Here is a 12,285-nt window from a genome sequence, read left to right on the forward strand (position 1 = left end):
GAAGCCAGTGGAGAATAAGCAAGTGCATATAAAAAGCGAAAAAGCGGTGCTCCACCCTGCCTCCACACTCTCATGTGGCCCTACTGACTAGTGGCAAACTAAAATGCAAACGGTCCTGTAGTTTCGAATGCCGCAGCAACGCACGCCTTCTAGATTATCAGAATTAGAAGTCTGCCCTTGTGCTACCTACCGCTAGTACAAGGAAGCGGCCGCCAGTGCAAACAAGCTGGGTAAACGGGGCGGAATTCGAATTTTCTTCAGTGGAACAGATTTGCATATGAATGAACTTTTTTTTTGATGCAAGGAGCCCCATGCATCCTGCAGGGAACGGGTATTAGCATGGAGAGCGTACTACGCTGGCTGTCATCCAAAACTACCTTAGACCGTGCAAATAGATTGGTTTTGCGTATAGGTCTGACTGCAAACACACTGCTGCGACAAGGGACGAAGGAGGAGGATAACCCCTTTATTGGAAAAGACAAATATACACTCAATCTACAACCAGGAGCGCATGCGCTTCCCCAACCAGATATATAATTTCACAGTCATGGATAAGAACAGAAGGAGTGCTCACCCACTACGTACCAACCAGGTCAGCTCTCCATTTTACTGCGTATAGGTCAACCCCGAACTTTATCGGAATGGTCGTTTTTTGAAGAAGGGACGATCTAACCCTCCAACCGTGGCACACTACTCAGAGAAACGGGGTAGGCCAGCATTGCGCGCAGTCAACCTGTCGCAGGCACGTAGCAAGAGTGGTCGCATCGCGGTACATGCACTGATACTGTTAGGGGTGGGAGGTGCTTCAAAGCCAGTGCCTCCACAAGACACTGTCCTGACTACGGCCAGGCTGGAGAGGAGCGACTGGCGCGCACACCACTACTTCCAGTCTGGCCGTGCCTTGACAAAGTGCTGATAGTACTTTACTTTGAAACTCGTATCCACACCTGCGCTGCAGTGAACCATGTCTTCTCCTCTGCAGATGCATGCTTTGACGATCACCAAGCCGTACCAGAATGATTTTTGTGCTCAGAGTACTGGGGCTGGGGTGCTTCGCATATCGAGCAACTTCATTACTTATCGGCATTGCTCTGCAGTGCCACCTCACGACTCCGAGGGGCCGTCACTCCATCAATCAGCGACGAAATCGGGATCGGGCATCCTCGCACAGCACCTCAGATCTTGGAATCATCTGGTCAAATTTACATTACAAATTATGGAACCGCAGAAATTCTTTGAAATTTCCTGGGTTTCGAATTATCCGAGTTAGAATTACCGAGGTTTTACTGCACCATCTTCAAAATTTAAAACCTGCAAGCAAACAATCTATCAATAAAGTCGTATTGTAATAATATTGTGTTTGTGTAAAACACATCAAAGAAAGTGCACAATACCTCTTGACTGCTTTTGTGATTTTCCAAAAAGCAAGCAAAATTTATGGCCACAGTCAGTTGCACAACCTACTCAACTGTCGGAGTGCCTGCATTCCTCAAGCACCCCCCTCCTTCACCTTTGGTGGCTCTCACATTGTCCTTGAAGCATTCATATATGGGATTCACTAACCTGCACTATTTCTTAGTTACAGTGGACCAAGGTTTTATTATATATAGTAAGTATGATTACATTACATAAACAACGGTTTATGGGGGCCTAACGTCCTAAAGCAACTCGGACTATGAGAGACGCCGTAGTGAAGGGCTCCAGAAATTTCGACCACCTGGGGTTCTTTAACGTGCACTGACATCGCACAGTACACAGGCCTCTAGTACCGTGTGAAGTCAGCACACGTGAAAGAACCCCAGGTGGTCGAAATTTCCGGAGCCCTTCACAACGGCGTCTCTCATAGTCCGAGTCGCTTTAGGACGTTAGGCCCCCATAAACCGTTGTTTATGTAATGTAATCATGCCTTAGCATACGTAATCAGACATAAACAAAGTTGAGGGCTAATCACTTGTCTGACGGAAGAGTACCCAAAGCAAACTGCAGGCCCTTGATGTCTCTGATGGCAGACCTGTACGAAGAAATATTGTCTTCAACTTCCGGTGACCAGATGGCTTCGAATTTCTCAAGCCTTGATTCCTTTTCTTCCAATGCCATTTTCTTTAGTTCAACTTCACGTACAAGACGTTTTCTGGAATAATACGGCACAAGATTACCACTTGCACACAGAGTAAGTGCACAACTATGCAGCTATGGGATGAGTGGCTACATCCAGGTGCTCCGAAGAGCAATTTAATGCACTCACTCTGTCGCTTGTAAGAGGTTCTCCACGTAACGGTCAGTACATAATGCCATTTCTTCTTTAAGCTGATCGCTGAAAAGATCACACAAAAGCATTAGCAGCATGTAGATGTAAAGAACAAGCCCTCATACAGCGTTCTTGAGAAGGACCCCTTTCGAACTGTCATTCTTCAACGTCATATTTTCAAGTTGAGTCACTTAATTCAACTTGTGAAAATGCAATACATCAAGTATAAGTCTTCAGTTTACAATTTGCTTAAAGGTACAAGTACATGATTTATCGTGACATTTGTCATCAAGACTTGCTGCCTAAACAGATGTGTCTGTAAATGCTAGCTTCCTTGTTGCTGTTTCCTTACTGCCAAGTTGGCCAGGCAGTGACCATTTTTTGAAATTTTAGTTCACACTAGCATTTACAGGAAACTGTGGAGGCATAATTGGATCTTTTCTATCCACATGATTGATATCAGATTCTGAGCTTTTAAACTGGCCATAGTGCAGGTGCAAGGACAAACAATACAATACAATTGCACAAGCTCTGGCAGTCGACAAGGCATTTTAGCACTGCAGAGTACTCTTGCTCTCGCTGCATCTACCTGTATGTGCTTCTGCCACAATGAGCTTTACAGAGGGTGACCTGGTAATTCTGCCCTCTCCTATGGCAGCGCTTGTCCCCAGAAATATCAAGTGACTGCCCCACAACTTGAAACCCTAACTCCACGGCTTCCACTCAGCACAAAAGTGAGAATAAACTTCCAGAAGGCACTTGAAGCAAGGATCCTGTTGAAAGGAGCACTACTGTTACATTATTTTGAATTAAAGCCAGGAAAAGTATGTGGACCACACTGGTTTCTTTACTGGGAAAACGCCAGCGCGCAAAAGACAATGACAAGACGACGCAGCACTGTGGGTGTGTCTTCTCATCTTTGTTGCTCCGTTGCTTTTACCAGTATGTGCAAACAACCCTGAGTGCCACACTTTGTGTCTTTAAAGTTTTATTGAAGAACAGCTTAACACTACTGCCAAATAATTTTGAGCACAGGCAAGGGCGGTCCACTAAGTAAGCATATATGTACTGACAGAGTCACAAAATTCGGCGCACATTCGGAAGACCGGCATGGCGCAAAAGCAATCTCGCCAGTACGTGCGCCATAGAGAATTCCAGAATAGTGGACAAAGAGAACCCCAGAGAGCGCCTAACCTTGTGTGCATTGCTGCCCTCTCCACTTCGCTCGCCGGCGGGGCGCCAAAGGAAACATGTCCACGCGCACCATCGAAAAATCTAGAAGTTTGGACTAAATGCTACTCATTGCTGTCAGAGAGGGCGTAGCCTTAAGCGTGCAGAGTGATGCCCTCTCCACTTTGCTAGCGCGCCGGCAATGGTGCATCGGAACAAAGGACTCAAACTTTCTGGGAAACGGCTTTTACGCCTGACCAATGAGGATGCGCGCTCGGCGCAAGAATGAGAAGGAAACTGTAGTTATTATTGTGTGTATGAGCACGCCTGCCTTGGCATAAAGAACGAACAGACACCGCACACCTATATATATGAAAGGCGTTGACCGCTGTCTGTCAGCCCATGCTGCCGTTAAGCTTTGGAGAAGCACGCCCGCATGACTCCCGGGTCAACACCACTCGCCCAGCTACAGACCAGCGAAGCAGCATGCGCCAGCCTGCGGGATGGATCCGTCGTCATCCTCCGGTCATCGGACTGTCGCAGTGCCCGGTGAACAAATTGTGTTTTGTTTGCTTGTCTCGCCCCTGTGTTAGTGCACTTTAGGTGCAAGGTCTCTGTCGTATTGTAACCTCTCTCCTGTGTTACTTTGCATGTATTGCGTAGTTGTGTGGAATCGCTTTGTATATGTGTTTCTGATCAGAAAATCCCCTATATCATCTCTTTGCTGTATAAACTGTTTCGCTTGTGAACCTTTGGTTCTGACGCATTTTCTGGCTTGCGACTGGCAAAAACTGGGCACCAAACGACAACCCCCCTTGTCACTTGGCAGCTGGTTTCTGGCAGAGCTTGCCACGCTGGGTCGAAGGAATCTCCTCTGACACCGGGACCTCTACCCCCACACGCTCCAAGGGCGTGCACAAAAAGGTGACACAAAGTGAACTTTTACAGCAATATTAGGTTTAAAGAACAAAACTTTTTATCTGTTTTCCTGATCCATCTACTTTTTTGTCCTCGTTACAAATAGATATGTGAAACGAACTTTAATACTTAATAAAGCGAATTAAGCTATGGGCAGCCATAGTTGAACCTCTGCTCCATGGACCGTCTACTGTTTTATAATATCACATTCCAGCTTCTGTCACGCATTTCAAAATCTGTTTGGCAGCTTTTTCCATTCCATGTGTAGGTCTATCATAAGTGGTGCTTTGGTGCTTGACATCAGTATGCACTCAAGAAATCAAGAACATTCCAGCGAGGCTGTTGATTTGTTTTTAAGTTTTAGTACACATGTTGCCTTCAAGACTTGAAGTGTTTCACAGTAGTTATATGCTTGGTACTTGAGATAAAAATACAGCACGACAAACAGCTTCAATGTCTGTAGCATGAGGACTCGTGTGTAGACGCCTTCCTCGAAATTAAAGCTTCAAAGTTCACTCCAATCATGCGAAATCCATAAAATTTTCCATGGTTCTAAAAAGTGTTTGAAGCGCACAGAATACCATAAGCTTGCTGCCCCGGTTAGCTCAGTTGGTAGAGCGACTGCTCCGGTGAAGCGGTGGTCCCGGGTTCGAACCCCGGACCAGGACGAATTTTTCTTTAACTACTAAGTTTCTGAGAAAGCTGTATAGCTTTCCTTTGTAGCCGTATGGCTGCGCTTGGGTGGATGCCAATGAGTAATTACTCCCTTATTACAGGAAAACATACGGCTGGCAACTCGGTAGGCACTTTTCAACCTAAACGAAGCGCCAGCATTTTTAACACGCTATTTTAACATGCCTCCTAGCTATTTATGTTTGTTTTTTCTGCTTGCCTAGAGAAGGTATTGAGCCACCAACTCCACACAAGTCACAAGAATTCCTGCCACTGTGCAGGTGCTCGACGTGGACAGTGGAACGCAGCCATACAAAACTGTACGCAAGACTACGCAGTTTGATAAGATCAAGAGCTCAATCAATATTTCGGAGCGCGTTGACCTCAGCAAAATGCATTAACATGTGAAGTGTGTGCCCACAGCTTACCGCAATCGAATAAACACTGGTAAACACAGGCACGAAGATATGCTGGCAGACAGCATCACTGTTACGTATGGGGCAAACTGGCATTTTATTGAACTAAAATGCAACTAAAAAAACTAAAGCAGCATGCTGACACAGCTGCTGATAAACAGGTCACTCTCCATAAAGCTGGTTGTGGTTTGTACATACCAGCTTCTTCTAGAAAATGCTCAGGTGAACTGTTTGGTTCATGGTTTATGGGGATTTAACGTCCCAAAGCGACTCAGGCTATGAGGGACGCCATAGTGAAGGGCTCCAGAAATTTTGACAACCTGGGGTTCTTTAACATGCACTGACACCGCACAGTACACGGGCCTCTAGAATTTCACCTCCATTGAAATGAGACCACCACGGACGGGATCGAACCCGCGTATTTTGGGTCAGCAGCCGAGCGCCATAACCTCTGAGCCACCGCAGTGGCCTTAGGTGAACTGTTAACAGACTGTTTAGTAGCCTTGTTTACAGTGGATGCCAGGTATTTTGAAAACTATTTGTTAAGGGACAAGTTTTCCGCAATCACAGTCTCAAATGCATCACATAACTGGAGAAAAAAGAAAAGACAAAAATAAAGCACAGCACTTTACATGCTATAGAATGTGCGCTTATTAATAGTTTACTAGTACCTGCCAGCTACAATAATGATAACATAGTAATACTGGTATGGTGAGTATAGTCAAATCTAGCCGTCCCTATCAGCTCTCAATAACTTGCACCACTGTCTCATAGAATAAACATGCTGCCACTTCTGCCCAATGCAGATTGTACTGCATGAAATAAATTCAGCACAATTCCAACATAGAACCAATGCCTTGATGATTTTATGAAGACAGTTCATGCACTGTGAGCAAGGCAGAAAGCAGATGGTAGCTCTAGCCGCAAACCGCCCGTTTTCCATCTTGCCCTCATCCTTGGAAAGATATTTTTGTAAATGTACAAAAAGGCAGCTTAGCCAGCTGCTGAACATATTTTCTCAGGTGACTTACTTGGCATGGGAATACTTCTTGTAAATCTCTTTCAACTGCATGAAAAGCTCATGTTCCTTTTCTTCGAATACAGGCATTGACGTGACTACGGTTAGATACTCTTTGTACACCTAGAAAAGAAATGATGTGTGATTAGAGCCAAAGCAAAGTTTGTACAGCTCCCATTATCTATCAGAGCAAAAAGAGTCACCATTGGGGCAAAAGAGGGGAAAATATTGCTGCATAAATTGCGTAAAAAAAATACCTACGTGTTCAAGACAAGTCGCAACATTAAAGTCTTGGCTTTTATTGTGGCTTATGGGGTTTAATGTCCCAAAGCAACTCAGGCTATGAGGGATGCTGTAGTGGAGGGCTCTGGATAATTTCGACCACTTGGGGTTCCTCAACGTGCACCGACATCACACAGTACATGGGCCTCAAGCATTTCATCTCTACCAAAACGAGACTGCTGTGGGCGGGATCGAACCTGCGTCTTTTGGGTCAGCAGCCGAGCGCCATAACCACTGAGCCACTGCGGAAGCATGGCTTTTATTTATTCTTAGTTTTTTTGCACTTAAAGCAAGCCTAGTATCCAGAAATGTTTCGATAATCATATTTGCACCTTGCACCCTTCAAGCAATAAAGCTACTTTTTGAATCCCCTGCAACTCTTTGCAAAGTGCTAACTATAGAAAGCCTTAACGATAACAAATTCATTCTATTCATGCCATCGTTTTGCTCAGTTTGTTAATGTCCCAATGAAAGTGCATGCTATTAGCCCATACTCCGTTTATAAACAGCAGTCAACATTGCCAAAGCTAGCGCGCCTGTTCGCGCAAGCCGCGCCCAAAACGCAATTTGCCATACAACCAAAGTGAACACAGGCATACTTCGTTGTGACAAACCTTAAGTGCTGTGACTGGCACCTCCTGGACTTCATTTTACCTCTTGCCACATTTTTGTCCCGAGACTCATCGAGACTAAAGATTTCAAGAAGTAAGAATCGCATGAGGCTGCATGATACATGCCCGGTAGGGCGAATCGCTCTTACTCAATCTGCACCTAAAAAGTAGTCCATACCCGGTGAAAATTGTAGCCAGAGCACCCGAACACTGAGTGTTTCACAGCTTTTGACTGCAATTTTCAATGCTACCACTTTGTTTTATACCACTCTGTTTTAGACAAACACTCACAGAGGTTTCGAGAAGGAAGAATGAGACGTGGTGGAGTAATATAGTTTTGCGGACCTACTACTTCCGCAGCCTTCGTAGCATTGCCTGCTATGTATGAAATGGAGTATAGGCTATTCAAAGGACAGTAGATGTAGGCTCTGCCTAGTGCAAACAGCAACCCGAGAAAACCTTGCACACTTGAGCAGAGAACAACAAATGTTGATTGTTCGCTTTCTGCTCATGACCATCTACAGAAATTCATTTATTTCTGCCAAATCAGAAGACACAGTTAAACTAGAGCAGGGATAAAGGTGCACAATGGAATGACAACGAGTACATAGGCTGAGGTAGCATGGAACACAGCAGGGCAGTTAAAGGGAAAGGTCATTTTTGTATGTCCCTGCCTGTGCTCACACACATGCTGCTCTCCAGTCAATCATCATGGGTATAAAGATGCAAGAGATGGAGTGGCCCAGGGGCAGCAAACACAGAGCATCGAGACATTGAAAAGGGCACTGTGGAAGGAGCTCCTGCCAGGCGCTACATGCATCTTCTTTGCAACTAAAAAAGATGCTATCATAAATTATTGATAAACACCACTTAAATTCCAAATTTGTTTCAAGTGTCTGCCTTGCGTCAAAGTGCACTTAGCACATAAAGCCCGTTAAAGCCAAGGCAGTTTACATATTACAAAGCATCCTTGTCACCCTGGAAGCTCCAGATGTCGAATGCCCAGGGCACACATAATTGCACAAAAATAAATATGTGCAATTTATTCTTCAATTCTGGCAGGTAACACATGCATTATCAGCGCAATTTATGATCTGCATTTCTTGATATACTTTTCAATATTAGCAAAAGGAGCACATGTTGCATCATGGCACATGTCTTACTTATCTACTGATTAGGCATCACACTACTGCTGCACAAGTTACTAAGAAGCTCCTACTAAAAAGCAGTTTCACAATATTATGAGGTATAGAAAAGTTTGAGGCAGCAAGACCACCAAAATGAAAGCTTCATAGATCATGTACACTTAACTCTCCCTACAGCACCCATTCAACATCGTTAGCTCGCTAACAATCATTTCGCGCCCCGATTTCGGAACCTTCCGCATTGCTAACGACCACGCTGCAGGTACAGCTTGTAGGCAAGGACCCAAAGTTTTATTTCCTATGTAGTTTTTTTTGTCCCGTGAGGGGGCACTTTCTAACGCGCTGCGAAGAAACGAAGACACCGAACTGCGCTCATTGCCTGCCATGTTGCCTACAAATGATGCCTCCGCCGCTCGACATTGGAGCCTTCTGCATTGCTGACAGGCACGATGCGTGTCCGGCTTGTAGTTGGAGAACCGAAGGTTTGTTTCCGATATAGTTTTTTTTTTTCCCTGCAAAACGGCATAACGCGCTCCAAAGATGCGGTACCATCAGAATCACTTGGCAGCCTCCGCAAGCACGCCACGCACTCTAAAACATAGCAAACTTCAATACTCCATTTTATCTGCGAGTGATTTAATCGACGACCCATGCAACAACGAGTCTGAAGATGTTGCAAGATGCTGAAGATGATTCAGTTTTCACATCGGTGATGATGAAAACCAGCCTGAAACACAGGCAGCCGCGCTCCGATGCTTAACTCTAGGGTTTCCAGTTAATGTTTAGCAGAAAGAATACTATTCAAGATGGAGCTGATTTTTTTTTTGCAGATAATGACTAATAGAATGACAAACATTTTGCATATTTCAGAAAATTTTTAACATTTTTTTTATTTTTAAATACAAGCCTGTCTTTGCAATTTTTGTTAAATTTTTTCCTAAAATCTTGTTTTTAGCAAATACATTTTTTTTTGCAACATGCAATTTGTTGTTTAAACTTGAATGAATAGAAAGCACCTTGATACAGCTGTTACTAGGTATTGCAATAAATTTTGAATGCAATAGTTTTTGCAGAAAAAAAAATGTACTGAAACCTTCAGGAAATGGTCATTTTCCCCATTGTAAGGAAAGAGTTAAACAAGGTATCCCATCTATTAAATGATTACACAAAATGAGAATATGAGCAGCAACACGAGCAAACACACTGCTTCTTCGGTTGTGAACCTATAAAGTTTGAAATTTACAGCATTTTTTCACACCAGCACAGGTAACTAAAACTTGCATCTTCAAATTGGTTTGGTTTGATTTATGGGGTTTAACGTCCCAAAGCGACGCAGGCAGAGTTGCACATAACGTGTTACTTGTAATAGATTACATTTTCTTGTAATTTGGCAAACAATCGATTACCGTATATTGTCGATTATAAGTCGACTCCGATTATAAGTCAGCCCCCCCAACTCACGACCCCCTTTGGGCAAAAAAAAGACTCCGAATTTAGGTTGACACTGCTGCACCCTGCGGTCCTAGCTCGCCCAAAAAGTTTTTCAGAAGGGCGAGTCATAAAGAAACATTTATTCGTTCACGAGACATCTCTGACTCGTCGTCGCTTGTGAGGACACAGTCGCGATCATCATCTTATGAGCAACTGCTGCCGCTGGTCGTTGGAAGCGGTGCCGAGATGCCGCACGTGGAAAACGCCGCAGAGACCACATGTGTTGGTAGTCCATACTCGGCATCGTTGACCCATTGCACCACTTCGCCCAAAGAAGCTCTCTTCAGCTGCCCTGTTGGTGTCTTTACGTTTTCTTGCTGGAGCCACTCGTAGAATGCACCGATGCGGTCTTTGAATGGCTTGTTCAGCGCCACACCCAGTGGCTGAAGAATAGGTGTCAAACCGCCCGGAATGATGACCAGGTCACATCCCGCGTCTGTCTAACTTTCGCACCGTGTCTCACAATTATTATGGAATTACGGGCGCCCGGGGCGTGATATAATCCGCTACTCAATCGAAATTACTTTTGACCCCGGATACAGGCCGACTTTAAAACTCTGCATTATGTCGACTCCGATTATAAGTTGACCCCCCAACTTTGGAAGGACATTTTATAAAAAAACGTCGACTTATGCGCGGCAATATACGGTACTTTTTTTCATACAGTAATGTTCAGGTTAATTCAATTACTTTTTTTATGCAAATGATTACTTGTAATCAGTTAAATTTCCAAAAAACGAACTTGTAACCAATGGTACAGCTTTGAGAACCTCAACCTGACAGCAAACACTGGTGTTAGCAGGGATGTTTTCTTTGTGACAAAGCGAGAACGAACAGGCTGTGGGGAAGCATCGCACGCGATCATGTCTGAACCACAACCGTGTCACGGCCGTCTTCCACAGCACTTCTCTTCCTGAGAAATATCAAGTGACTGCTGTGTAGGGACCCCCGTCCTGTCGGATGGCGCCGCAATTTACCTCCCACTACACTGAACTCAGCAGCTTCCACACAGAGCACAAAGGCAGGAATATAGTGCTACAGAGGTTTCTTTTTTTTTTTTCGACTTTTTCACCTTTTAGAAGAGAGTGCATTTAACACTTCTCATGCCACACCCATCTTAGTTGACTGCTGCGGCATTTCCTATTATAATATTAGTCTTTACTCAGGGCTGCAGGTACAATGTAGAGACCGATACAAATTGCCAATTTTCAGAAAAAATCTAAGCCTTTTAGGGCTTTAAATGAGTTCCCAGTGAACCAGAAATATCCATTCGACGTATCGGAAAGATCCAAACATCATGTCCTAAAAGGGGCGTCCATTAGATGTGCATCATAAGGACTATCGGCACGTTTGGACGCGCTAGACGTCTATAGGGCGTCAATAATATGATTATTTTTTAAATCTAGAGCACGTCCACGAAGCATGGACACTAGATGCCTAATATATGATCTCGTGCATGTCCACCAAGCGTGAACAATAGATGTGCAAAGTATGTTAATGTCCACCAAACGCGGACATAGGACGCGCTATATATTTTCGGCGGCTTTAGTGCCACATTTGAACATGCAAGAAAAGCCTGAATCCTAAGATGTGCGCCATGGAATGAATTTATTAAAGTTTTCTTCTATCGGCAATTACTCAGAGCTTTTTAGCCATAATACAAAGGATTGATAATGCGAAACATTGCCATCGTTTATGATGTAACCAAGACGTAGTGGCGGTTCTGTGATCTGTTGACCTTGAGCTACTTGAGCAGAGCGCGAGACGCATGCAGATTACACTCACGTACGTGCTACGCCTTCGATCTCGGCGCTCACGCACACTTTTCGTTTCCTAAACTTATCTACTCCTTAATTATTGGCTTCGGCAAAACATGCACATATTCATGTGGCTGAATATGCAGGAATGTGGCGTGGCTTATAGTGCTACTGTGCTATAAAGGGTCATCTGCCACTTCGTTATTAAGTTGTAACGAATACTGTGGTACTGGGTATTTTCTGCAAACCGGAAACTTAATTCTTGCGTATAGCCCAAAATGCTAGCGCATACGACGATGCATTTGCTTGCAAACTGAGTCGTTCGAACTAGGAAGACTAGGCACACACAGCAAAAAAGAGTCACAGCATATTCTCATTTTCTTTATTATGACATTTTTACCACCCTGTGCTAGATTTATTTGTTATAATTTTTCTCATGCAGATATTGTAAATAAAAAACACTGATGCTAAGTAACTTGTCACTGTTTTTTAAAATGGTGCAGTTTTATTACAAAAATCATTAATTTTTCCTTCCTTGCTTTAGTGCACACACTTGA

The 12,285-nt window shown here is 44.1% G+C and overlaps 1 protein-coding gene across 1 annotated transcript in view; it reads right to left on the minus strand.

The window, feature by feature from the left end:
- Positions 1-1,847: 1,847 nt before the first annotated feature.
- Positions 1,848-12,285, minus strand: part of LOC149350947 (uncharacterized) — a 120,839-nt gene continuing 110,401 nt past the window's right edge. Inside the window, exons 9-11 of the mRNA XM_089575583.1 lie at positions 6,456-6,565; positions 2,246-2,314; positions 1,848-2,131 (exon numbers count right to left, since the gene is read on the minus strand). Coding sequence (XP_089431709.1) covers positions 1,948-2,131; positions 2,246-2,314; positions 6,456-6,565 — 363 coding nt within the window. The 3' untranslated portion in view covers positions 1,848-1,947. The remainder of the gene's footprint in view (positions 2,132-2,245; positions 2,315-6,455; positions 6,566-12,285) is intronic.

This window comes from Amblyomma mixtum, chromosome 3 (assembly GCF_055824585.1).
Source record: "Amblyomma mixtum isolate Tamu chromosome 3, ASM5582458v1, whole genome shotgun sequence".
Classification (NCBI taxonomy): domain Eukaryota; kingdom Metazoa; phylum Arthropoda; class Arachnida; order Ixodida; family Ixodidae; genus Amblyomma; species Amblyomma mixtum.